Source organism: Trichomycterus rosablanca, chromosome 16 (assembly GCF_030014385.1).
Source record: "Trichomycterus rosablanca isolate fTriRos1 chromosome 16, fTriRos1.hap1, whole genome shotgun sequence".
Taxonomy (NCBI): Eukaryota; Metazoa; Chordata; class Actinopteri; order Siluriformes; family Trichomycteridae; genus Trichomycterus; species Trichomycterus rosablanca.
The window spans coordinates 2,441,600-2,468,538 of record NC_086003.1 but is presented as its reverse complement, the minus strand read 5'-3'; the positions used below and the strand labels follow the sequence as shown (position 1 = coordinate 2,468,538).

General features: G+C 40.2%; 2 protein-coding genes and 1 long non-coding RNA gene across 5 annotated transcripts in view; all 3 read left to right on the top strand.

Annotated features, from left to right (window-relative positions):
• The window catches only part of grin1a (glutamate receptor, ionotropic, N-methyl D-aspartate 1a), a 34,205-nt gene extending 23,337 nt beyond the window's left edge, over positions 1-10,868 (top strand). For 2 of the 3 annotated variants that reach the window (XM_063011064.1, XM_063011063.1), the window contains one exon: positions 10,571-10,868. In XM_063011064.1, the coding sequence (XP_062867134.1) occupies positions 10,571-10,639 (69 nt within the window). In that variant the 3' untranslated portion in view covers positions 10,640-10,868. Of the gene's footprint in view, positions 1-4,776; positions 4,888-10,570 lie in introns of all 3 variants that reach the window. The other variant, XM_063011065.1, reaches the window with a different exon arrangement.
• A 4,470-nt stretch (positions 10,869-15,338) lies between these two features.
• Positions 15,339-18,235, top strand: LOC134330705 (uncharacterized). The gene is made up of 2 exons (XR_010015024.1): positions 15,339-15,529; positions 17,131-18,235. It is a non-coding gene; the product is annotated as an uncharacterized LOC134330705 (long non-coding RNA).
• Positions 18,236-19,274: 1,039 nt separating this feature from the next.
• On the top strand, positions 19,275-26,695 carry entpd2b (ectonucleoside triphosphate diphosphohydrolase 2b). Its single transcript, XM_063011133.1, has 9 exons — positions 19,275-19,391; positions 22,483-22,600; positions 22,784-22,934; positions 23,109-23,268; positions 23,644-23,871; positions 24,427-24,696; positions 24,803-24,922; positions 25,437-25,574; positions 25,783-26,695. Exons 1-9 carry the CDS (start codon positions 19,275-19,277, stop codon positions 25,981-25,983), a joined length of 1,503 nt encoding a protein of 500 aa, XP_062867203.1. The 3' UTR covers positions 25,984-26,695.
• Positions 26,696-26,939: the final 244 nt, after the last annotated feature.

The window sequence follows — 26,939 nt, the reverse complement described above, 5'->3', positions numbered from 1 at the left end:
GCTGGAATTTGGTTGAAACTGTCCGCAGGCAAGTGAGCTTTACATTGCCATGGGCTTGTACGTTGCTAGAGGCTGCTAGGCGATAAATAAGCTTCAAAATCCTCACCTCAAAGCTTGATTGCGGACAGTATCACACATGTTTAATTCTTGGCTAATCTGCTTTTTGGAGGTTCTTGAAATATATCTGACCATCTTGACGAATCATCTGAAAGATGACAGCACTGTTTCTCAGCATGTTTTAATATGTGACAGTTGTAGGACTCGTTGAAATCCCAAAACTATAATGCCAGGACATACATACTTCTGACAAGTGTGTGTAAACTTTTGACAATATCAGTAACCATAAATGTCCATTTCTTTCTCAAGCGTATCACACAAAAATTTGAAACCTTGTCTAACAAGTAGGTTGTACTTTGGAATAACCTGCCTGACTTCCTTCACCCCAACATGATTTAATTTTCATAACATACTGCCGCAGAAGTTATTCCAACGAGCGCTGAAGCCTGAAGGAAAATCGCATTGATGTTGGGAACTGGAATAAAACTGGTAATGTGCTCTGTTCAGCTGGAAGCCCGTTGCATCTCAATAAAGTCTCGATATAGCAACGCTCTGTGCAGCTCAGATGGCTGAACATGATCATGTCATAAACATAATAAAGTAGAAATGCTGTCATTATAAAGGACTCGCCGGGACAGTGAAAAAATCAGGGTCATCAGGGGGTAAAATCAGGGGTCAGGTGAGACGACTGTGGCCAAACACACACCCTGATTATAAATTTACACTTCAGGCACAAAACGTATTTGAACATCTGGATTAAATACTTCTCCAAATGTCCATCACATGTCCACATGTCAGTTCACAGACTGGACTGAACAATGAAGAACTTGAATTATTTATGTATTTATTTTTGCTAGTTATAACTTTTAGTTCAATTTAATTTTGTGTTTGTATGATTTGTGTAAATCCTATTTATTTAAAGTGTCCTCCAGGCCACCCAAAGAGGACGGGGGTCCCTGCTGAGTCTGGTTCCTCTCAAGGTTTCTTCCTGTAATTTTAAGGGAGTTTTTCCTTGCCACTGTCGCCCTTGGCTTGCTCAATAGGGTCCGTTGGTCTTGGATTCTGTAAAGTTGCTTTGAGACCAAAGATTGGGTCTATTTCCCAAATTATTGGAACCATTATCTGCTTCCTGCTTAAATTAGATTGTGTTTTGGTTCTAATTACGCTCTAATAAGTCCTTTAGTTCAGATCTCAGAGGTGCTGTCGACCTTGCTGGGCGGCTAACAGACACGATTTGCCGTGCCTGAAGGAGGGAAGGTTGACCAGGTTTCTATTCATTGCCACTGCAGAAATGCAACCAGAACGAGTGCAGGATGTTTCACAGAAAATGTGAATGTAAAATGGATTGGCGACGTCCTTTTAATGCCAACTTGACAATTTATGGCATCTTATCATGTTTATGACATTGATGTGTTTTATGACCCAGTTTTAAGTAAAGTCTTACATTTGTCCTATTATGTAGCAAAAGAAACTCAAACTTATATCCTGGTTTCAGTTTATTTTGGTTATTAAAATGTATTTTCTTTGTGTGTTTTGTCTTCATTATCAACTCATTTTACTTGAATAAGCAATAATAGTTAGCATCATGAGCCATTTGCTTATTTAATGTTAACTTATATCAGTCACATCAGCTAATCGATGTTACCTCTGAGTCCTTATAAGGATCGATTAAACCTGGTCCTGCACTTAAACTGCAAGACTAGATCAGATCTGTCCTTATTAAACTACCCGTCAGTGACCGAGGTGTTGAGTTGTGTTTGGCTGAGGACCAGACGTAAACCATAACGTCTATTTTATTCTATTGTTTGTATTTTACGCTTCTATTCTATGCAATATTACGCTTCTGTTGTTTAGTGTTAAACCTTTTATTCATGCCACCTTCTGCATGTGCCTGAAAAGAAATTCACACCACATACAAATCTGAATCAGAATCTTTATTATTTGCCAAGTACCAGGTGTACAAGGAATTTCACTTGGTGCAGATGTCAACATACACCGATCAGCCATAACATTAAAACCACCTCCTTGTTTCTACACTTACTGTCCATTTTATCAGCTCCACTTACCATATAGAAGCACTTTGTAGTTCTACAATTACTGACTGTAGTCCATCTGTTTCTCTGCATGCTTTGTTAGCCCCCTTTCATGCTGTTCTTCAATGGTCAGGACCCCCACAGGACCACCACAGAGCAGGTATTATTTAGGTGGTGGATCATTCTTAGCACTGCAGTGACACTGACATGGTGGTGGTGTGTTAGTGTGTGTTGTGCTGGTATGAGTGGATCAGACACAGCAGCGCTGCTGGAGTTTTCAAATTCCGTGTCCACTCCCTGTCCACTCTATTAGACACTCCTACCTAGTTGGTCGACCTTGTAGATGTAAAGTCAGAGACGATCGCTCATCTATTGCTGCTGTTTGAGTCGGTCATCTTCTAGACCTTCATCAGTGGACACAGGACGCTGCCCATAGGGCACTGTTGGCTGGATATTTTTGGTTGGTGGACGATTCTCAGTCCAGCAGTGACAGTGAGGTTTTAAAAACTCCAGCAGCGCTGCTGTGTCTGATCCACTCATACCAGCACAACACACACTAACACACCACCACCATGTCAGTGTCACTGCAGTGCTGAGAATGATCCACCACCTAAATAATACCTGCTCTGTGGGGGTCCTGTAGGGGTCCTGACCATTGAAGAACAGGGTGAAAGGGGGCTAACAAAGCATGCAGAGAGACAGATGGACTACAGTCAGTAATTGTAGAACTACAAAGTGCTTCTATATGGTAAGTGAAGCTGATAAAATGGAGTGTAGAAACAAGGAGGTGGTTTTAATGTTATGGCTGATCAGTGTATAAACATAGAATGAACAATACAGCAGTGGCGTAAAGTACACTGACAGACTTCAAGTAAAAAATTGTGCAATAGAGATTATTTACAAGGTGCAAATGTGTAAAAATGACGTCTGTTTCCGTCCTCGGTGTGTGGAGTGAATTTCCGTTATACCCAAACCAGAGTATAACGTCTCGAGGTGGTGTTTATTAATAGAAATCTTTTATACTTTGTTATATTTGTTGCTCTTTTACCCCTTTAAAGTGCTGTTTGGTGATTTATTCGCTATATTAAGAATTGCTTGGCATCATCACTGGCTTTGTTTTCCTTGGCAAGCTCATTTTCGCTCTCTCTGCTTTTGCTTATAGATCTTAAAGTCCTACTGATCTTCAAGTGGATAAAAAAATTCATTTATTTTTCTTTTCTCCTCCCCTACGCAGCCCTCTTCCTCTGTAGAGACTCAGGATGTAAGAATACCTTAATATGAGCTTTTTCCTAACACACTAACACACTCAGTTTTGTGATATACAGGCTGAGGGGTAGCAGTGGGGAACCCAGCGTGGGAAGGGATGGGACTAAACCTCACAATTTAATTATGCTATAATGATAGATTATGTATTTGGTGGGATCTGTTCTACAGTAGTTTAGGTGCATAGACCCTTACCTTTAAAGGAGGGGTACATTGCTATACCAGTTATGTGTCTGAAATATCACTCAATTCCCTGATAGGAGATATGAACACCATTCTAGATGAAATGATAATTTAATTGCTCAACAGGGGCCCATTCAAGAACACAAACTACAGGCCTCTCAGGTGGCGCAGAAGTAAAAACATGCTGGAACCAGAGCTGGGATCTCGAATACATCGTATCGAGTCTCAGCTCTGCCTGCCGGCCAAGGCTGAGCAGCCACATGAACAACGATTGGCCTGTTGTTCAGATATGGGCGGGACTAAGCCGGATGGGGTCTCTCTCCCATGACTGGTGCAATTACGACCTCTGCTGGCTGATTGATGGTGCCTGCACAGAGATGAGAAAAGAGTGCTCTCAGGGTGTGTCTCTCCATACACAGTGCTGAGCTGCACTGCACTTGTCAAAGTGTAGGTGATAAGATGCATACGGCATGCTGCCCACGTGTCGGAGGGGGGTGTGGGTTAGCTTCGTTCTCCTCAATCAGAGCAGGGATCGGCATTGGTGGAGAGGAAGCATGACGCAATCGGGCAATTGGACGCGCTAAAAGGGAGAAAAAGGGGAGAAAATGCATAAACAAAATATATTAAAAAAAAAAAAAGAACACAAACTACCTGTTTACTCTTGAGTGTTTTTACCGAGACCCTGATTTACTATGTTTTTGTACGTTTACATGCCTGCCTGTAGGTGGAAACACAGAGCGGGTCTAATACAGACAGGCAGGTACTAATCTGTTGTACATTTTGCACAATAGCTTAAAAAATGAACATATAAAGTATTCATAATTTAGGAATGCAAAAAAGTTATAGAAATTTGTACAGGACTGAGTTCTCTTTGTGTTTGTGCCTCATTCTGGCCACAAAACACGTTACACAAACAGAGAGCGTGTGCTAGTTTGTCCTGCCTGTGCCCTGACTAAATGCTATCATAGCAATAGCTATGTAAATCCATCTTATTAATAGGTCTGATGTTCTTTACACATGCATATAAATACAAATGCAATTCAAAAGGTTGCACATGCAAAATTACACACTTTATATTCGCCTCCTCAATTAGGGCCTCAAGTAAGTCATTTTAACAGAAAGATAATCAGTCTATCGGGAGGTTTTAGGTGAAGGAGGGTTGGTTTGGTTTTAACAGGCTGAATAAGTGTCACGTCGCCGGAGGGCATGAATAATTATTCTACGTATATATTTATTTTAGGATAGAAAAAGTGGTAGAGCAGAGCCCGACCCCAAAAAGAAACCCTCTTTTAGGTCCATCAGTACCACCCTGGCCTCCAGCATCAAGAGACGTAGGTCCTCCAAAGACACGGTAAGGAGATTAAGGAATGGCATCTCCTACTCTTAGTCTCTATCTATCTATCTATCTATCTATCTATCTATCTATCTATCTATCTATCTATCTATCTTTATTCCTGAACTCTGATCCTCTCTCTCTTTCTGTCTTTCTATTTCTTGTCTTTAATGCCATATCATGTCCGATCAGAGAGTACCATTCCACTCCGGCCACGTGTCTGTCAGTCAGCCATTCGGTCCCCATCTTAATTCCATCTGTCAGTTAGGACTCGTCCCTATAAGCACAGCAGGCAGGATTAACGTCCCAGAGATCTAACAGGGCAAAGAAAAGGGTGGCGGGGGATTCTGGGGCTGGTACAGTTTCAGGGTGTGTTCCAAGAGGAGGGGGGCAATGCAAAGCATCCGGTTCATTTGTGCTGCTTTTCTCTAGTGCTGCCGTTCCTGGATGTGGTGTGTTTATTAGTGGGTGATGTTGGTGGTTGTGTGTGTGTGTTTTCCTCTCATGTTTGTGTATATGCTTGGTGTATTTATTTACGCCTGCATTATTTCTTCCCTGATGGCATGCTTCAGTGTTCGAGTGCTCTACAGGAAATGCTAACATTTCTTTATTTCAGCAGCATTTTTCTTTCAGGTCCTGGAATGTGTTTCTTTCTGCAGATCGTTTTCTTTTATACAAAAACCTCTGATCTTCTAATAAGACAAAACAAAAAATGCTATTAATAATTTAAAATCAATCAGTACTGTTGCTCAGCTTGTTTTAAATTTAAATTTCCACCTACCCTGATTTTATTAAGTCAAGAAATGTTTTATTTTTAGGTTAATGGTTTTAGCATGCAATGCAAGTCTATCTCACCCAAACAGTCTGAAATAAAAATGTATTGTTTATATAGCAGTGGCATTAACAATGCTAGCGATATAAGTAGTGGGGTTAGTGCTTTTAGTAGTAAAGGTAGTAGTATGTGAGTAAGTGGCATTAGTAGTGGTAGTAGTGTTAGATATGTGTGTGGATGTGTGTATATTTGAGTGAATGTTAATGTGTGTGTGTGTGTGTGTGTGTGTGAGTGTGTGAGTGTATGTGTGTATGTGATTACTGCTTGTTGGTGTGTATACATGTGAGTGCGTGTGTATGTATGTATGTGTGTGCTTATTGTGTGTGTGTGTTTGTGTGTGTGTGCTTATTCTTATGTAGGTGCTTGTGTGTGTGTGTGTGTGTGTGTGTGTGTGTGTGTGTGTGCATTCTTATGTATGTAATTGTGTGTGTGTGTATGTGAGTGTATTTGTGTGTATGCGATTACTGATTGTTGGTGTGTATACATGTGTGTGCGTGTGTGTATGTGTGAGTGTGTGTATATTTTTGTGAATGTTAATGTGTATGTGTGTGTGTATGTGTGTGTGTGTGTATTCTTATGTATGTGATTGTGTGTGTATGTGTGTGTATGTGATTATTGATTGTCAGTGTATACACGTGTGTGTAGCTTAAATGTGTGTGTGTGTGTATGTATGTGTATGTGTGCTTATTATGTGTGTGCGTATGTGAGTGTATGTGATTATTAATTGTCTGTGTAGACAAATGTGTGTATAGCTTAAATGTGTGTGTGTGTGTATGTGTGTGTATGTGACTATTGATTATCGGTGTATACAGGTGTGTGTGTAGCTTAAATGTGTGTGTGTATGTATGTGTATGTGTGCTTATTATGTGTGTGTGTTTGTATGTATGTGTGTGTGTGTTTGTATGTGCATTCTTATGTAGGTGATTGTGTGTGTGTGAGTGTATGATTATTAATTGTCTGTGTAGATATGTGTGTATTGCTTAAATGTGTGTGTGTTTGTGTGTATGTATGTGTGTGTGTGTGTGTGTGTGTGTTCTTATGTAGGTGATTGTGTGTGTGTATGTGATTATTAATTGTCAGTGCACACGTGTGTATAAATGTGTGTGTGTATATATGTGTGTGTGCTCATTGGGTGTGTGTATGTATGTATATGTGTGTGCTTTTGTTTGTGTGTGTGTTTATTGTGTGTATGTTATTATTGATTGACAGAGTATACATGTGTGTATAAATGTGTGTGTGTGTGTGTGTGTGTGTGTGTGTGTGTGTGTGTGTGTGTAAAAATGAGAGAGAAGCAATGAAACCATCCTCAGCTGTTGATCATTAGTTTATTTTATTTGTGTTTGAATTCTATTTAAATGGATATTTATGGATTTATGAATGTTGATGTCCTTGACATACACGCCCACTGCTCCTCTTCCTCTAAAAGCATGTGACTAACCTGTCCGAGTGTCCGTGTGTCCTGTATTAGGAGGTAGAAGTTTAAGCATCATGTCTGTCTCTGTTGTTCCACTGTCTCTCCTCAGGGGGTGCTGTGGCCTTCAAACCTGTAGTGCCAACAGCGAGCCTCCTCGGAGAACACGACGGGCACATGTATTCGCAGGGGATGCGCTGGGAGGCATGACACCGTGCCAAGGCTGCAAAAAAACACTCTTCAGGAACACTGCTGGATCATCAGATTTAACATCGTTCTGATGATCCACAGTCAATCAAACGCACATTTAACTATGGCAAGATTTCCACCGCTCAAACTCGAGAACGTTTCATGAGGATCAGCATTTTTTACAACAGGCTTTTTTGCTTTTAAAGGTATCCAGAGTAGAGTTTGATCACTAGTGACAATGTGGAGGGTATGTGCATGGCACAGGGTGTTTCCCTGGCCCAGCACTGCACACCGATCAGCCATAACATTAAAACCACCTCCTTGTTTCTACACACTGTCCATTTTATCAGCTCATATAGAAGCACTTTGTAGTTCTACAATTACTGACTGTAGTCCATCTGTTTCTCTGCATGCTTTGTTAGCCCCCTTTCATGCTGTTCTTCAATGGTCAGGACCACCACAGAGCAGGTATTATTTAGGTGGTGGATGATTCTCAGCACTGCGGTGACACTGACATGGTGGTGGTGTGTTAGTGTGTGTTGTGCTGGTATGAGTGGATCAGACACAGCAGCGCTGCTGGAGTTTTTAAATACCATGTCCACTCCCTGTCCACTCTATTAGACACTCCTACCTAGTTGGTCCACCTTGTAGATGTAAGGTCAGAGACGATCGCTCATCTATTGCTGCTGTTTGAGTCGGTCATCTTCTAGACCTTCATCAGTGGCCACAGGACGCTGCCCACAGGGCGCTGTTGGCTGGATATTTTTGGTTGGTGGACTATTCTCAGTCCAGCAGTGAGAGTGAGGTGTTTAAAAAAATCCATCAGCGCTGCTGTGTCTGATCCACTCATACCAGCACAACACACACTAACACACCACCACCATGTCAGTGTCACTGCAGTGCTGAGAATGATCCACCACCTAAATAATACCTGCTCTGTGGGGGTCCTGTGGGGGTCCTGACCATTGAAGAACAGCATGAAAGGGGGTAACAAAGCATGAAGAGAAATAGATGGACTACAGTCAGTAATTGTAGAACTACAAAGTGTTTCTATATGGTGAGTTGAGCTGATAAAATGGACAGTGAGTGTAGAAACAAGGAGGTGGTTTTAATGTTATGGTATAAAGGATTACTGGAGGAGGCAGGAACTCCAGTCCAACTGCATTTTATACTCAAAGGTATGCAGTTACAACATGGCACATGGATGCCTGGAGATGTTCATGTTTGCGTTTGCATACCAAATACAAGTAATGCATCACAATAATCTCTTGATCCATTAATCATGAAATATTTGCATTCTCATTTAAATCAGAAGGGTTGGATTATAAACGTGGTGTACACCCTGTTTCCTTAGATGGTTATAGGAAAGTTACAGAAATCCAAAAATATATTCAAGGGATTTTATCCGAGCCACAAACACCACCAACTGGGGTTCGATCTTTTAGAAGAATTGTGTTTCATGCTTCTAGTTTAGTTCCTTAACACTGATCCCAACAAGCCTTAAGATTTACCTTTACAGCATTTAGCAGACGCTTTCATCCAATTATGTATATATACAATTTGATCAATTAAGTGTTATTGGTCTTGCTCAGGGGCCCAACAGTGGCAACTTGGTGGTGGTGAGGCTTGAACCTATAGATTACTTGTCCAGTACCTTCACCGCTGAGCTACCACTGGCCCAGACACTCTATGTTGTTGTTTTTTATTTAATCTGTCCCCTGTTTGTGCATTTGTTTACAGAAAAAGTCATTTCTCTTCATGTGATTCCACTTCTCATCGATAAAATAGTACAACATTACTAGCGCTTTACTTATAGAAGCCCCATTTCAGGGAGAATTGGGACAGACTGTGATTGGTTAATTCTCTTGAACATTTCTTGACTTGGGCGGCACGGTGGCTCGGTGGGTAGCACTGTCGTCTTACAGCAAGAAGGTCCTGGTTCGATCCCTAGGTCCTTTTTGTGTGGAGTTTGCATGTTCTCCCGTCTCTGCATGGGTTTCCTTCGGGAGCTCCGGTTTCCTCCCACAGTCCAAAAACATGCAGTCAGGTTAATTGGAGACACTGAATTGCCCTATAGGGGAATGTGTGTGTGTGTGTGTGTGTGTGTGTGTGTTTCTGCCCTGTGATGGACTGGCACCCCTTCCAGGGTGTTACTGTGTACCTTGTGCCCATTGAAAAGCTGGTATAGGCTCCAGCACCAAGCGACCCTGATTGAATAAGCGGTTAAGAAAGTGACTGAGTGATTTATTGACCAGGCAAATGTACACAGAAATATTTTTTTTATGGTGTTTGTCATACTTCATCTTATTGTGTAAATATAAACAAATTTTTAATCTGATCCCGTGAAATGGGCGATATAAGGACAAAATGTTTACAGAATATTGAAGTCACACTATTTAAAACATTCCACCATAAGCAGGTGAACTGGTACCAGGTGAGGGAATAATGATTGAGTATCTTACTTCGTAAAGCCGTTGTCACTTAACACGGTTCACCGCTGCATCAGGATATACAGCCTGAAACCCTATAATGCAAAGGAAGCCAGAGAGAAAGGCTCAGAGAAAGTTGTCAGTCAGTTCAAAATAAATAAATAATCGCCCTCTTTCACCATCTACTGTACATAATAATTCAGAAAGATTCATCAGGAAATGCAACCTATGCAGAAATGCCACCAAGTTCTCTTGACTTGAGCACATGTGCTGTGGTCAGATGGGTCCAGTTTCTGGGAAAAAAATGGACGTCAAACTCTTCATACCAAATATAAAATATGTCATCAAGACAATGTTGTTCATGGTTATTTCAGCAGGTCAATGTTAGGGGCCTCATTTGGCTTCAGAAACACAAAATATGTGTGCTTGACCTGTCTGTCTGCCACATTTAAGATCTTTTCTTTGTACGTTTGTTAGATTTGTTAGTAGTAAATAATCAAGAGAATGAACAAACCACAGTTTCTTTTTTTATTGCATTTTACAAAGTGTCCCAACTTTTCAAGACATGGGGTTTGTACTTGTGAGCACGACTTGTAGGATTCTTAAAAATACCAATTGTCTTTTTGATGGTCCTTCTGCTGAACTTTCTCTGAAGGTGGAAATGTTTGATTCTGTGGTGGGTTGTAATTTCACTAATGGCCTGTATCCTGTGTTTCCATTTGTCTCTCTCTCTCGCTGTCTCTCTCTCTCGCTGTCTCTCTCTCTCTCTCTCTCTCTCTCTCTCTCTCTCTCTCTCTCTCTCTCTCTCTCTGCCTCTCCTGTGTCTCTTGCTCTCTGCAGCAGTACCCACCCACAGACATCACGGGCCAGCTCAACCTGTCCGACCCGTCTGTCAGCACTGTGGTGTGAGACAGAAAGAGGGAGAGGGGAATGTTCATCACAGACCCGCTTTGGGGGGAATAATTGTCCACTGAACATTTAAATCTATTCATAAGCTTCTGCACTTTTATTAGACGTTGAGAGGATCCCAGTTTTTTTAGATGGAGCCTCTTTAGACGTTGAATTTCGTGATACTTCGGAAAATGAATGCACTGAAACGAAAGCGCACACAAAGTCTTCATAAATCGATGTTCATTTAATCCAGTGATGATTAGTTTCTGATTCTTCCTGAGTACTTTTGTATAGGTCGGTATTGTGAATTTCATTGTGTTCATTAAGTGCTGTGCATTCAGTTTATTTATTATTTCTTTATTACTTACTAAAAAGCATTGGCTTTCATTGATTAGTTGTAATAAAAGTCAGGATATAACATATTAAGTTCATTACATTTGCTTTATGTCCTGTAATTGTATATAAATTAAGAATGATGTATGAGAAAGCATGCCAACACTACCAGGATCTGAATTTAGTGCTTTGTTAATAATGTTTATTATTGAAATTATATTTATAATGATGGTACGATACTGTATACGGCACTTTATAGCATAAGATCTTATTTAATGTCCAGGGTTGGGCAGAATAGGTATTAATGTACATGTATTTGAATAATGTATTTAGAAATGTCACAGTTTGGGGGCCCCTTAAATATAAAGTTATATCGATAATGGTTCCTTTAGGGGTTGCCACAGTGGATCATTTGTCTGCATATTTGATTTGGCACAGTTTTTCACATAACATAACTTAATGCGCCTGCTGTAGTTGTGAGCCTAGCCCGGGATTCGAACCCCCACAACTCGGGCACAAGCTCTAGCCAGCATGCAAATAGCCCTGTTACATTTAACTAAATTACTATAAAAAATAATATTATTATTATTATAAAGAAGGTGAAACTGGGCCGCTCAGGTGGCGCAGCGGTAAAAACACGCTGGAACCAGAGCTGGAATCTCGAATACATCGTATCGAGTCTCGGCTCTGCCTGCCGACTGGGCTGGGCGGCCACATGAACAACGATTGGCCTGTTGTTCAGATAGGGGTGGGATATTTAATAAAAGCCGGATAGGGACTCTCTCTTATGACTGGTGCAATTACGACCTTTGCTGGCTGATTGATGGCACCTGCACAGAGATGAGAAAAAAGTGCTGTCAGGGTGTGTCTCTCCGTACACAGTGCTGATATGCACTGCACTCGTCAAAGTGTAGGTGACAAGATGCATACGGCTGCTGCCCACTTGTCGGAGGGGTCGTGGGTTAGCTTCGTTCTCCTTAATCAGAGCGAGGATTGGTATTGGTGGAGAGGAAGTATGATGCAATCGGGCAATTGGATGCACTTGAAAGGAGAAAAAAAATAAGAATGTGAAACTGAATTTTGACAAACCACACCCTAGTTATGTTGTATAACATATTTTTCTTCCTAATATGTTATTTATCATTATAATAAAATACTTTCTCTGAAATGGTAAACCAACTGAATACTGAATACCATTCTGAGTACATGTACTTACATTTTTAAAAGCATCATGGACTAAAAACAAATTGTTAGTTTGTATTTTCTACACAATACATTCTAAATACTTGTTCTACATCACTGCCCAGCCCTGTTCACAAGTGTATGATGATTGAATTTGTACTTGCCGTACTTACTTTGTATATTTTTAAGAGCCTGGTGCACGTAAGATGCATGTGAAACATCTCAGCCGGTCATCAATGAACACCAGATTAACACGGGATGAGTTTATAATAGGTCGCCCTTATTTAAATGCTTGCTGAAAGCTGCAGTACATATTTTAATGTACATTAGTAATTAAGAATTCAGTGGGCAATAAATACAAACTAGGCAAGAAATATGAGTTCTTATGCTGCTACTAGGCGCTTCGAAACATGTTTAAAACTCAGCAGTCAGGTTTTGATATGGTGCCAAGTGTTTTTGCACTTGATGTACACATTTCCATAAAGACCCCCCCTCTCTCTCACCGAAAACCTTTCTCATCTTCAGTCTCTATTCGGGGTGCATCAAAGGGCCACGTTTTTCATCAAACCAGCACTTGGTCTCCTGTGTAAAACCATCTCTGGGTTCTCAGCTCAGAGACCTTTTACATGTGGAAGCGCCAAGTGAAATGCTGTATATTTGCCTCTGGTGCTGCAGTTTTGTACACCGATTGGTTAGATGCAAAAACAGGCCGTTTCCCGGGTTCTGGAGTTGAGAAACATTGATTTTATTGGTTTACTTTTGTTTACTGAACCTCTATTCTTTGATTAAATATTTAACCAGAAATGTGAATTATAAAACGTGGATTTGTTATATGATTTGTGCGCTCACACGAATGCAGTCGGCCGTTCCGACTGAAATGCTTCCTTTTAGATAATGTATAATGATGCAGAATATGTAAAATGTTTGACTGTCTTCATTGTATAACAAGTTTTGTTCTGATTAGTTTCTATTTTCACTAAGGAACATTTGCGACTTTACTTCTGCTTAGATAAATTTACTTGTTAAACTTTACATCCATTTAAGTCCATAGCATGCATGTTTTATCTGCTGTTTTTGTTTAGTATATTCTGATTCATAGTTTGCACAACCGCTATTATATCTGCATTCAGGTCTAATGCACTGTACAGGCTTTCTGCAGCACTGCTACTCTATAAGGAAATGATCAGTTCACAACAGCCACTATGTGAATCATTTATGATACAGACTTAAACGCTCAAGCATCGCTTCTACTTGCATTTACAAACACATGTAAAGAGAATTGGATTTATTTCAATAAAAATGCATCAACGTTTGATTTTTGTTTGTATTTATACACTAATTCAGATCATTTTTGTGCAAAGAAAATAAAAAATGCAGACCACGATGACGAGGGTGAAGGTGTCTGTCATTAAATCACAATCCAAACACACAACACCAAATCCAAGAGATCCACAACACAACTGAATTGTTTGTTCAATTATTCTTTTTGCTAATGGATTAATTCTGGTCGGGGTGGTGGTATATGGTACTGAAAATATCACAATATACACTGGGGAACACACTCCCTATATAAGCTCAGAGTGTATAAACATATTTCAGACACTAGCTTTGCATAACGTTAGAATCTGTCAGTGTTCCCAGCAGTTGATATGACAGGAATGTTTTAGAGTGGCAGGAACCTCAGAATAGATTTGTTCCCCACCTAATGTTTAATTAATAGCTACAGCCCTGCTATGTTATGTGTACAGTATGGTATATGGTATAGTATATGTGTACTATAGTTTGTGTGTGTGTGCACTTTTTAAAACTATCTATTTAATAAGAATGTCAAAAACAACATTTTTCCAGCGTCGTACAAACTTTTTAATGCCATTAGCTTTTACATCATTACATGAAAATCTTCTTCCCCTTAAAGCTTCTTTGAGTGTCCAAAAAGGTGGAAATCAGATGGAGCTAAATCCAGACTATAAGCGTCTCTCAGTCTCTCAGACACGATCGATTACCTCTCCTCCCTCCTACCCTCACTGTTTATAACCAAAATATAAAAGTGTGGAAACTTTTTGAAGATCCCTTGTATATGTGTGTATGTATACATATATACACACACACACATAGATAGATAGACAGACAGACAAATAGCTAGACAGATAGATCATTTAGATCCCAAAGGAAGTTAATTACATATCCTTATATGTATAGAACAGTGTGTGTAGTTAGTATGTGTTGTAAGGTATATGGTATGACATAGTGTATTTATGGTATGGAATATTTTTGAGTATTTTATATGGAGTGGTATGTGTATAAAATAGTATACATACACCATGTTTATATATGGAGTGGTATGTGTACAGAATAGTATACATATACCGTGTTTATATATGGTGTGGTATAGGTATAGAATGGTATACATATATCATGTTTATACATGGTGTGGTATATGTACAGAATAGTATACATATACCATGTTTATATATGGTGTGGTATAGGTATAGAATAGTATACATATACCATGTTTATATATGGTGTGGTATGTGTATAGAATAGTATACATATATTTACATTTACATTTACATTTTCAGCATTTGGCAGACGCTTTTATCCAAAGCGACTTACAGTTATGACTGAACACAATTTTTGAGCAATTGAGGGTTAAGGGCCTTGCTCAGGGGCCCAACAGTGGCAACTTGGCGGTGGTGGGGCTTGAACCGGCAACCTTTAGATTACAAGTCCAGTACCTTAACCACTGAGCTATCACTGCCCTATATATCATGTTTATATATATGGTGTGGTGTATGTATAGAATGGTATATGCCCTTGAGCAAGGTCCTTAACAGTCTCGGCTCCAGTGACGCTGACCCTGCGCTCTAACCTCAGCTTCCAAACAAGCTAGAACAAGAATAGAATGTTTATATATGGGGTGGTATATCTTGTGTTAAAGAACCAAATTATCATCTTATGACTGTTTCAACTCCAAGTGAACCGAGTTTTAGTCCAGAAATCATCGCGGTTCTGCTTTTATATACCGTTCGTGTGTACATTCAATGTTCTATCAGCCATCACACTGTTTACTTCTATAGTGCACGTACCCAGGATAAACTCATTTGGGACTCGGTCTTGCTCAGAATTGAGGAAGCATGGGTGCGCCTCGGTCCCCTCCCAATTAGCGGCACTTCAAAAGCAGGCACAGCAGCGCGCGCAGGCAAAACAAGAGCGCGCGCGCACACGCGCACGCATGATTTAAGGGCAGGAGCCTCAGGTCGCTCTCACACAGCAGCCGAAAACACCCAACAGGAGCTGCATTTAATGGAAAAAATGATGTGTTTTGATCATTCAGACTGTTGCTCTGTAGAGGATCTCACCGGGAAATCAACTTTTATTTACTGAAAGGAACCGGTAAGTAATAAACACTATTGCATTTAGGCTACAACCTTCAGTGGGTAGCACTTTTGCCTCACAGCAACAAGGTCCTGGGTTCGATCCCGGGTCCATTCTGCGTGGAGTTTGCATGTTCTCCCCGTGTCTGCGTGGGTTTCCTCCAGGAGCTCCGGTTTCCTCCCACAGTCCAAAAACGTGCAAGTGAGGTGAATTGGAGAACTGGAGATACAAAACTGTCCATGACTGTGTTCGATATTAAAAATTGTAAACTGTTGAATCTTGTGTAAACAGTAACAACCATTTCTGTCATGAATGTAAACAAAGTGTAAAACATTACGTTAAAATCCTAATAAATAAATAAATTCTAAAAGCTGTAGTGATTTATCAGACTGTATTTACAGTAGCAATACAGTAAAAGGACCGAAAGCTGATGTTAATTAAATCAAGGGACCATAATAATACCCAAAATGCATTAAACTATTTAGGTGCATTTTATTTCATCGTTGATTTATACTATGCAATCACTTTTCATAATGCATGTGCAATTTCCCATGCATGCTAATATGCAGTTGTCCTCACTCGACTATAACAGCTTCGACTTGCAATCCATGTTCGAAACCATTTGCATCTTTACCAAATACTTTCTTGCTTACTTACTAAAAATAGTTACTCCACTTTAAAAATAAACAAGGGCAAGGGGTGACCAAACGTTTGCATGCGGCTGCATAGTCTACATGCAAATATTAGGTGCATGTAATTTAGTTCAATGATTTCTGCAGTCGTCCAGTTTTTCTGTGACTGAATCTTTGGAACATGAAAAGTGTCATGAGTTTATTGTGAGTTTTCTACAAATACCTGGTCAAAGATATACATACAGCACGCCTGATACCTGGCTATACTGTATTATTTCAGCTCTTTTCACCTTGAGCCACTTTGTAAGCAAGTGTTTTTTCAAACCCCTGACCACTCCACTTGGAGGAATTAGAGTTTTCTGGCATGCATGTAATGTTCAGTACAGTCCACATACCTGTAATTTAAGTAAATATGTTTGCTTAAAATGCTAATAAAAGGACCACTTCACAGCCATGCATTTGTTTTAAGTGCATCAGTATCACTTCTGAGTTCTGGTCCACACTGTGTGTGTCAGACGATCAAATGCTACACCTATAATGGTGGATTTGTTTGTATAGGCTAGTTAAAACTAAATGATAACAAAATAGTTTTGTTATAATGTTTTGTATGGTGGTACAGCTGGTAGGGTGAGTGCTGCACATTAACATGGGTCCCACACTATTGTGTGTTGCCCTAAAAGAGCTTTGTTGGGGTTCGAGTCCATGGTGTTTTTCTACCATCACCCCAGGGTTTCGGGGGGCTCTAAACCCACCGTGAATCTGACCAAGATGAAATATTTAGTAAAAACCAGTGTGTGAATGAATTTTTCCCTGTAGTTGGAGTTATGAGAAGGTGTTGTAGGTACTGAAATTAAACACTTCAGTGGACTTTATCGGAAACAAATCCTTAATCCATTCTTTTGGTTAAAGATTTTCAAGACTGCTGGTGTTAAATAATTACCATGGTGTGTGATGGCAAACCTTAAATAAAGTGATGTGTGTTCTCAGGATGTGAGATTTGCTGGATTCTGAAAGGAGAGCTGAAAGGATGGGTGAAAGTGAGCGATGGTTGCAGACCCCTGTGTCTCCTCCCCACGGCAGCTGGCTGAAAAAGTGGCTAGGACGTTATCTGCGAGCCCGGCCTGATATTGAACGTGCAGACTGTGCAGATCATGATGTTCATCATTCACTCTGCTCTACAAAAGTCGTCTTTATGGCTCTATTTGCCCTGCTGGCCCTGGTCATCATGGGGCTTCTGCTTTTCTGGAACTACCAGTGCATTATGGTGTGGCGCATGTGTGACGAAGACGAGGAACCTGCCTCCCCCAGTTTAGGGAATAGATAAGGTCTAACGAGAGTGATTGAAATGCAAAGAATCTTGCAGTTATGGAATGAAAATGGATGTTAGCTGTTTATATACATTTGAACTGTGTTATTTGAGGTGTGGAACCCCTCAGGGATGCACAGTCCTTGTATTTATGTTTCCGCTTCTCGAAAGTCTGGTTCAGTCTGTAATTTTAAACTGACAATAAGTCACTCAGTCTAGTTACTGAGCTCTAGCGTTGAGTTTAGCTTTCCATGAATATAAAAACTTAGGTTTTATTTTGTGTGTTTAAAGTTTAAATAAATATACAGGGTTGGACTGAATACTGACCCCTGAATACTAAATATGTTGTTTTAAATGTATTCAGTAACAAAATGCATGATGATCCTTTGTGTATTATTGTTAGAAAAAGAGCTGTTCTGTATTCAAAACATTGTGATTACTAACTACCCCATCCTGGTTGGTGTTGCAGTGGCAGGGTGCAGGGCAGGAATACCAGGGCGTCAGTGTATCTCAGGTCAACACCCATTCACACATTCACTCACCTGAATTTACAGCAGCCAATTCACCTTCTGCACCCTTTCTGAACGTCTCTTCTGAAAGACAAACCAACGCAGTCTGGCAGAACCTACTTTACCAGCTCTGCCACCAACGTACTGACACCCAACATAATAACATACATACAGTACATATTATAAACAATAGGAATGGGAGATTCTGACATACTGTACACAAATAAGAGGCGCTGTGTGCACACATTCTTATTTTGAATAAAATCATTAATCTATTCATTTTCGTTTAGTAACTGCTTTATACTAAACAGCCAGTTTACCTTCTGGACTAAGATTGTGGCATATTGTTCCTGTAGAAATTTAATTTTGCAGCCATAACAATCTCCACTCTTCTGGGACTTCTGAGACTTTCTACAGGATTTTGGGGTGTGTCTGTGAGGTTTGTGCTTATTCAGTTACACAACCAGTCCTGAATAAATATCTTAAATATCTTGTATTCTGTGTAATGCACAGATTTAGAGAGAAGGAAACTAATTAATTAAATAATTCACCCCAACGTTTTAAATGTTTTACACACTTTTGGTTACATTCATGACAGGACAGACTGATTACACAATGCCCGAGGGTTCTGTGAAGATTATGTTTGTGTCATGTACCGTACATTCAGGGCAGAACAGGATACAGGCAGCTATGAAAACAGGAAAAACACAGCAAGCAAATCCCTAGATTCAAATATATTAAACATGGACTATAAAAAAAATACATGTTTTATATCCTAAACTCTCCAAATCCAAACTAAGGGGGGAAGGGTATATCTCAGAAATAAATTTACAAAACCTGCTTTGTGCGACAGAATTAATTTTGTCAGCTGCTTTTGTCCCACAGCAGTGAACACCAAGGATCCTGAATACATTGGCTGGGGAATTTGGCACAGCAAGTGGTACACACTGCCAAAAAGAGTGGGCTAGACTTTGAATCCGTCCCAATTTACTCTTTAAAATCTATTGAAAAGAGGGGGGTGAGCTTCTTTAGTGGGTGGATAATCCAGGGACAATAAATCTTACAGGGTGTTTCATGCCTGCATAAGATTATTAAATAAATAAAAAAAACCATTCATAACATTTTGAAAATTCTTACATTGAGTTGGATTTTCAACCTATAGAATTAAAGAAACTTCCCCCTGGTGCTCCAGTGTTTATGAAGAAATGCACTGGTGTTGGGAGGGAGGGAGGGGGGTGCACGGTTGTGGGACAGTGTGTCCTGCAGCATTTAGATCAGCACAAGATCCCCCTTTACATTTTGGGGGTTGAAGCAGGATGGACACACATCTCAGACGGATTCTCCTCTCCGCTGTTTTACTTATTTTTGCTGTTGTAGCTCTTTTACTGCTCACTGTATCAGTGCAGAAGATCCAGGAACCTCAACAGCACATGGTAAAAACTTCATTTTGTTTAATATGCATGTTTTTATCAGTGATAAAATGCTGTTAGTACTTTCATTTCGAATGCATGCATGTTGGCTTTGCCACTGAACAGGTGCATGCAGTAAAATAATGATACTGAGACTTAAGGAAGAGTCCAACACTCAAGCTCTGTCCACTGCAACAAACAGTAGTACAGTAGTATTTACAAACAATTACCACGGACAATATTTTCACCAGGGTGCACATGGCTCCAGGGTTTGAATCCCCAGCTGTGCTATCAGTCAGTTGGGCATCTACAGTGGGGCCAAAAAGTATTTAGTCAGCCACTGATTGTGCAAGTTCTCCTACTTAGAAAGATGAGAGAGGTCTGTAATTATCATTTTCATAGCTACACTTCAACTATGAGAGACAAAATGAGAAAAAAAAATCCAGGAAATCACATTGTAGGATTTTTAAAAAATTTATTTGTAAATTATGGTGGAAAATAAGTATTTGGTCACCCACAAACAAGCAAGATTTCTGGGGCCCCACGCAAGATGTCATCCCGTGGGGTCAAAATGATCATGAGAACGGTGAGCAAAAATCCCAGAACTACACGGAGGGACCTGATGAATGACCTGCAGAGAGCTGGGACCAAAGTAACAAAGGCTACCATCAGTAACACACTACGCCGAGAGGGACTCAAATCCTGCAGTGCCAGGCGTGTCCCCCTGCTTAAGCCAGTACATGTCCAGGCCCGTCTGAAGTTTGCCAGAGAGCATATGGATGATCTAGAAGAGGATTGGGAGAATATCATGTGGTCAGATGAAACCAAAATGGAACTTTTTGGTAAAAACTTAACTCGTCGTGTTTGGAGGAAGAAGAATGCTGAGTTGCATCCCAAGAACACCATACCTACTGTGAAGCATGGGGGTGGAAACATCATGCTTTGGGGCTGTTTTTCTGCAAAGGGGACAGGGCGACTGATCCGTGTTAAGGGAAGAATGAACGGGGCCATGTATCGTGAGATTTTAAGCCAAAACCTCCTTCCATCAGTGAGAGCATTGAAGATGGAACATGGCTGGGTCTTCCAGCATGACAATGATCCCAAACACACCGCTCGGGCAACGAAGGAGTGGCTCCGTAAAAAGCATTTCAAGGTCCTGGAGTGGCCTAGCCAGTCTCCAGACCTCAACCCCATAGAAAATTTGTGGAGGGAGTTGAAAGTCTGTGTTGCCCAGCAACAGCCCCAAGTATGAAGCCCAGTAATAGATTGGCGTCCTGTACAGGGGGTGTTAGTGCATTGTGCTCGGGGGAAACCGGACCAACCCGAACCTGACCTTAATAAACATGAAAATAAAATTAAATGAAAATATTTCTATATAATAATTATTCTGAGGTTTCAAACTTTTTAAGTGGAAAAAATAAACACACGTTTATTTCTTTATGTACATTTTATATAGATAACATCAATTTGCTAAAACAAGGCAGCAGCTCGTCCTATTAGAACTAAACAACTCAACCTAGAGGCTTACGATTCAATGTAAAGAACTTTAACAAATAAAATAATAACTAGCTAAAATTGTTTAAATGTTGGATTAAACTTATTTTTTATTAGTTATTCTACATTGTTCTGTAATATACTCAAAGTATTACAACAACCGTGCAATAATTGTTCGTGCATAAATCAATTTTATCATGTATCGACTCCAAAACTTTGGAATCGACTCATGTCTCAATGAATCGATTCCTTGCACCGATCACCCACATATTCACTCACATTAAACTGGGCGTCAGTTTAAAAGCAGGGAACACTGACCTATTCAATCACTTACTTAGTCCAGGGGGCTATTTACCTACTGTATATTTTGAGATGTACCTACTATATATCTTTGGACAAAAAGCAGAGAACACAGACATACAGAACACAAACACAAAAAGAACATGCTCAACTGCTCACAAAGGCGATGTGGCTAGGTTTAAAACTAGGTCCCTACTGGAACAGGTTGCTGTGTGGCACCCACTGTTCCAGCTTAAACACCAAAAAGCATCTAATAATGCAATTCTGTTCTGTAATGTAGTGAGTAGAAATTATACAGAAATAAATACTCATGGTACTTAAGGTACAGTAATACGAACCCACTGCCACTCATGAATGCCACAACTTATTGTTACATATTTTAATATTATTAGTACAGTTATTTACTGTAAATCAAAGTAAATGGAACAATATTTATACTAACCCTGGCAACAATGCAATGCACCAAAGTGGACGGAAGTCAGTAATTGTTTTTGCATTTTTGCCCTGAACACATTTAGAAATAGCAAATGTGCTTCTCCCTAGAATGGAGCGATAGATTTCTGTAAGTTATCTGTTCCTCATGCTCAGAAACCCTCCAGTGTAAGAAACAAAGCACTCCTTTATAAAGAGCTGTGTAATATACTGTAGTCAGAAAACAGCACAGATTTGATTTAAATACTCTGGAAGCTACTTGCAGCTCTTCCGATTTCCTCCCACAGGAGCACATCTGTTCAGCCTAGAGTTTACGTAATACTGTACATGCATCTGCTTTATTACATCTGCTGGGACTTTCAGGCCTGCATATTTCAGACCAGAAATGCTAACTAATGTTATTTTTACCAAACAAATTATCACTAAAGCATGGCTCATAAACTTAAAGGCTTAATGACGGGTGTTATAATAATATAGTGACTCCAGTATCACCAGCCTGCTGGCTCTCAAGTCACAAGTCTTTTTCAGTGCAAAACATAACACAAAATTAACAACAAACATCATTGATATGCATTTTAAGCTGTTAAAAAAAAGGTGCCAACAGTGAATAAATAAGCTGTTCTATATTGTGAGTGATTAAATGGGTGAGTGAGTGTGTTGCTCTGCAATAAATTGGTGCCCTTTTCAAGTTCCTGTCCAGCATATTTCTGCCTTGTACCACACAAATAGGCATCACATTCTCTTAGGTATTCGCAATTCACAATGGTTCACAATGGCTCTATACTATAAACAGATAATAATTTAGTATAGTTCAATGGTAATGCACATAATATTTCATATAGTGTAACTGGTGTAACTAGACATTAACATGCCATTGTCCACTTGACAGTATGGGATTGTTCTGGATGCTGGTTCGTCCCACACCACCATGTACGTGTACAAATGGCCAGCTGACAGACAAAACGGCACAGGCGTGGTCACCCAGCACAGCGAGTGCACTGCTAAAGGTCAGAGAACCTCTTTGATTCTGTTTTGTGTTACTATAACTTAAAGTGCCGGTAGACAGAAGTTTACTGGCACTTACTCCCCTTTGGTAGGTGAAAGTTTCTCCACTAGAGGAAGCTGTTGGCAGTGGTCTTATAGTATATGCTCAGTATTTGGTGGATTGTTGCGTGTGTCTTGCTCTACAGGAGGAGGCATTTCTAGTTACGCTGGTCAGCCGGGTGCTGCAGGCCGCAGCCTGGAAGCATGTCTGAAACAAGCAGTGCAGGACATTCCCCCGGAACGGCATCATCTCACACCGGTGTACCTAGGAGCTACAGCTGGAATGAGACTTTTAAAGTAAGTGTGAGTACATTCAGGACTGAAACAATACATATGGTGGTAAAAATCCACAACCAGCCGCAGTGGATCAGAAGCTCAGAAATTAAATTAAAACTGTTTGTATTCAGGTGTGAATTATTTTTGTATAAAACATATCAGAGCTGTATAATTCATTAATTCAGTTTATTGCAGTCTCTCCAGCCCTGAGATGTCAAGCCAAGTCCTTCAGGAAGTGGGACAAACAATCAAATCTTTCCCCTTTAACTACAAAGGTGCGACTATATTGAGTGGTAATGAGGAAGGAGCTTACGGATGGGTCACTGTGAACTACCTGCTGGAAAACTTCATCAAGGTGTCGTAGTTTAGTCATTTTTAATTGCCTATTAAAATTCCTCACCCACTTGCTATAGTGAATCAGAACTAACAGGTCATTAAGAGGCCGGATTAGGAGCAGATTCTGTCCCCTTTTTTTAGAGAACCATCAATAAACTTAAAGAACTCATATTTGGAGAGTTTGTTTTGGAAAATCATGCATTCCGCTCATTCACTTACAGAAAAAAGAACAGTAGAAAAGAACAGTAGAAATCTTTGAAATCCCAAGACATTTCCAACACCTTTTCCTGACAGCCTCTGTAAACCTTTGACTTGCACTGTATGTGATGAATTAAACATCATGTGAAGCACCCTGGTGGCCTTTTCACATATCTGCTGCTCCTTTTCTCTTCAGTATGGCTTCGTAGGCCGGTGGATGAACCCAGGCAGACAGACTGTCGGTGCACTGGACTTAGGAGGAGCGTCAACTCAGATCACGTTTGTGACCCAGGAGGAGGTGCAGGATTCTAGAGACCACATGACGTTGCGTCTGTATGGGCAGGAATATTCTCTGTACACACATAGCTACCTGTGCTACGGGGCAGTCGAGGTCCTGCGCAGGCTCCTGGCCCATCTGCTTACGGTACAAATGCATGATCGCATGTGCGTCATCACACAAATAAGTAAAAACTGTGGCTTAAAACCTACAGTACTGTACAGTATTAAACCCCTCCTTTATTTTTAAGATTTGCCACATTAAATTGTGGCATTTTCATACAAAACACATTTTTTTAAATAATTGTTTTATATAATTAAGGAGAAAAAGTTATGCAACAACTAAATATCAGGTTGTGTTGACTACTGCTTCCACTAACTTGAGATCTGTCTCTCACATGCTGTATAGACAGCCAACGTTCCAATTCTTTACCCCATGTGATGATAATGTCTCTCACTGTGGTTTACTGGAGTCCCCAAGCTTTAGAAATAGCTCTTAAACAGCTTCCTATCCAAGATCATTCCTTCCCAAATGCCCAGTGCTTTCCAGTGGAGCAGGATTCACAGCACCCCTGACCAAAATCAAGCAACTGGTGCATAGTTCCTTTCATAACAAATGAATACTGCTCATCTTTTATTCAGAAACCACACAGAAAGAGTAAAATCATTTGATGTAACCTGGCTAACTTCATAATTCTCTCAGGCACAGCATAGCACGACCACAGTGTATCATCCATGCTTCCCGTCGGATCACAATGAGACCCTGAAGTTACAACAAGTATTCGAGTCACCCTGCACCAAATCACAGAGACCCTCATCGTATGAACCTCAGGCATCGGTGACTATACAGGGCACGGGAAACTACCAGCACTGCATGGGGAACATGTCCGAGATCTTTTCCTTCCAGGAATGCTTGTATTCCAAGTGCTCTTTCGACAGCGTGTTTCAGCCAAATGTTACTGGAAGCTTCATGGTGAGCGACAGTGGAGTTAAAGCTTTTCAAACAGTTCAACAGATTTATACAGAATCTGAACAGTGACCGTATGTCTGATCTAAAATCTCTTTTTTTATTATTTCAGGCTTTTTCTGCCTTTTTCTTTACTCATGATTTTCTACAGAAGAGCACAGGACTCAGCATTAGCACCCCTGATCATCTCCAAAATGCCGCTCAGGCTGTGTGTAACATGACCATTATGAAGGTGAAGATTACTGTCACTTAACATTAATAAGTTTAATATTTTACCATTAAATACTGAATATAAAACATTCCCAGGGCCATAAGGATCTGGGTTCGATCCTCACCTCTGGTCACTGTAAGGGGTGTCAAATGTTGTCCTTTTTGTGAATGTGTGTTGACCTAAATGGATACACACCCGGTGTAAAGTGTATTCTTGCCTTGCCACACACAGGAGTTGTTCTCTGTGGCATGTCATCCCTGTGTTATCCTTGTGTCTCCCTGCAAAAGGTAAATTGGCAGCTCTAAACTGGCTTAAGATATGAGTTATTTAGTAAATAGGTTCAGGTGTGGTGGCCTCAGATGTATGGGCATTCTGTCCATGGTATGTTCCTGCCTTGCTGGACCCATCATGACCCTAACAGTTAGTATCAGTAATTAAATTATTATGATTAAACTATAAAAATTGTACCTGGTTTACAGGTAAAATGCATTTTTAAATCCTTAAAATATTGATGCACTGATTTTTTTCATGCCAGATGATTGAGAAAGTTTCAGGCGTTAAGAAGTCGTTCCTGAGGGACTACTGTGCACTGACCGTGTACATACAGATTCTGATGCTAAGGGGCTATGGCTTTAACGAGGATTCCTTCCCAAAAGTCTCCTTTCAGAAGAAGGTAAGTAAACAGTAGTGGACGATTCAGTCAGACACAGTTCTACTTGGCAGATGCAGACAGATTATCATTTAAACTCTTCTGGTACTTCATGAAGTCCATACTGCCAAATATATTTAAAAAAAGATTACATAATACATATTATGTATTACATATATAAGTACACATTCTGAAGATACATTTAAATCATTCTTCTTTGTGTGTATTTCAGGCCGGGGACTCATCTCTCGGCTGGGCGTTGGGCTTCATGCTAAACATGAGCAGCATGTTGCCGGAGGACAGTGTGAATTTTAGACGAGCCCTGCATCCTGGTGCCTGGGTCGTTCTCCTAATTCTTCTATCCTTCCTCATCAGCATCATGCTGGCCTTCATCCTTGTGCAAGTCTGCCGCAGGAAGAGGAGTAATGCCTAATAATAAACAATAGAGGGCAGAGGAGGGTTACGAGTGCTTCCCTTTCAGAGCTCATCAGCTGTTCTCATTAGATTTTTAAAACTGTACCATGTTTATACCTGTACACAGTAACATTACAAACACTTATAATATCCTAGTCTTAATATGTATTTGTTTAAGACAGATGAGCAACAGTACAAACATTAAAATCTCAGACTTAGTGCTGTTAGTTCTATAAAATGTTTTGTCTTTTGTATATTTGCCAGCAAGAGTTTCAGATGAATAGCTATTAATTACCAGGGATTAAAGCCTGTTGGGTTTAAAAGTTGACCTTAACCTTGTTTTACATTCCATTCCAAACCATGGGCATTTATTATTGACTTGTTTTCATTTGCAGCTTAATTCATTCTTCGGCAAAGGTTTTTCACAAAATGTTGGCATGTGTCTGTAAACTGTGCTCAATCATTGATGTGGAACTCTAGATATAACAATTCATAACTCAAAAGGGGTATCAAAAAGGGTATTACTCAAAATCCTTTGTGCAACAATATGTTCAAGGTACATGGAACTCACCACTCTATAGCTAGACCATAGATAAGCCAATAGCATAACCACAAAACAAAACATCTGCCATAAATTAGAAACTGCTGGAACATGGATGGCACTGTCCACAGTCAATCAATCTTCATTTCTCCTTGTGTTATCTAATAAATTACCTTTGTGCTCATCCTCACTCACTCACTTTCTTAATCGCTTATCCAATTAGGGTCGCGTGGGGGGTTGCTGGAGCCTATCTCAGCTTTTCAATGGGCACAAGGCACATAGTAACACCCTGGATGGGGCGCCAGTCCATCGCAGGGCAGACACACACATACACACACACACCCATTCATCTATTGGGCAATTCAGTGTCTCCAATTAACATGCAACATGCAAACTCCGCACAGAAACCACACCTGGGGATCCAGGACCTTCTT

What these genes read in the sequence shown, in the direction of transcription:
- entpd2b (XM_063011133.1), top strand. Translation starts at nt 19,275, where the DNA reads ATGGACACACATCTCAGACGGATTCTCCTCTCCGCTGTTTTACTTATT. An exon ending in TCCTGGCCCATCTGCTTACG is followed by an intron (nt 23,872 to 24,426) that starts GTACAAATGCAT and finishes TAATTCTCTCAG; the next exon opens with GCACAGCATAGCACGACCAC. An exon ending in AAGTCTCCTTTCAGAAGAAG is followed by an intron (nt 25,575 to 25,782) that starts GTAAGTAAACAG and finishes TGTGTATTTCAG; the next exon opens with GCCGGGGACTCATCTCTCGG.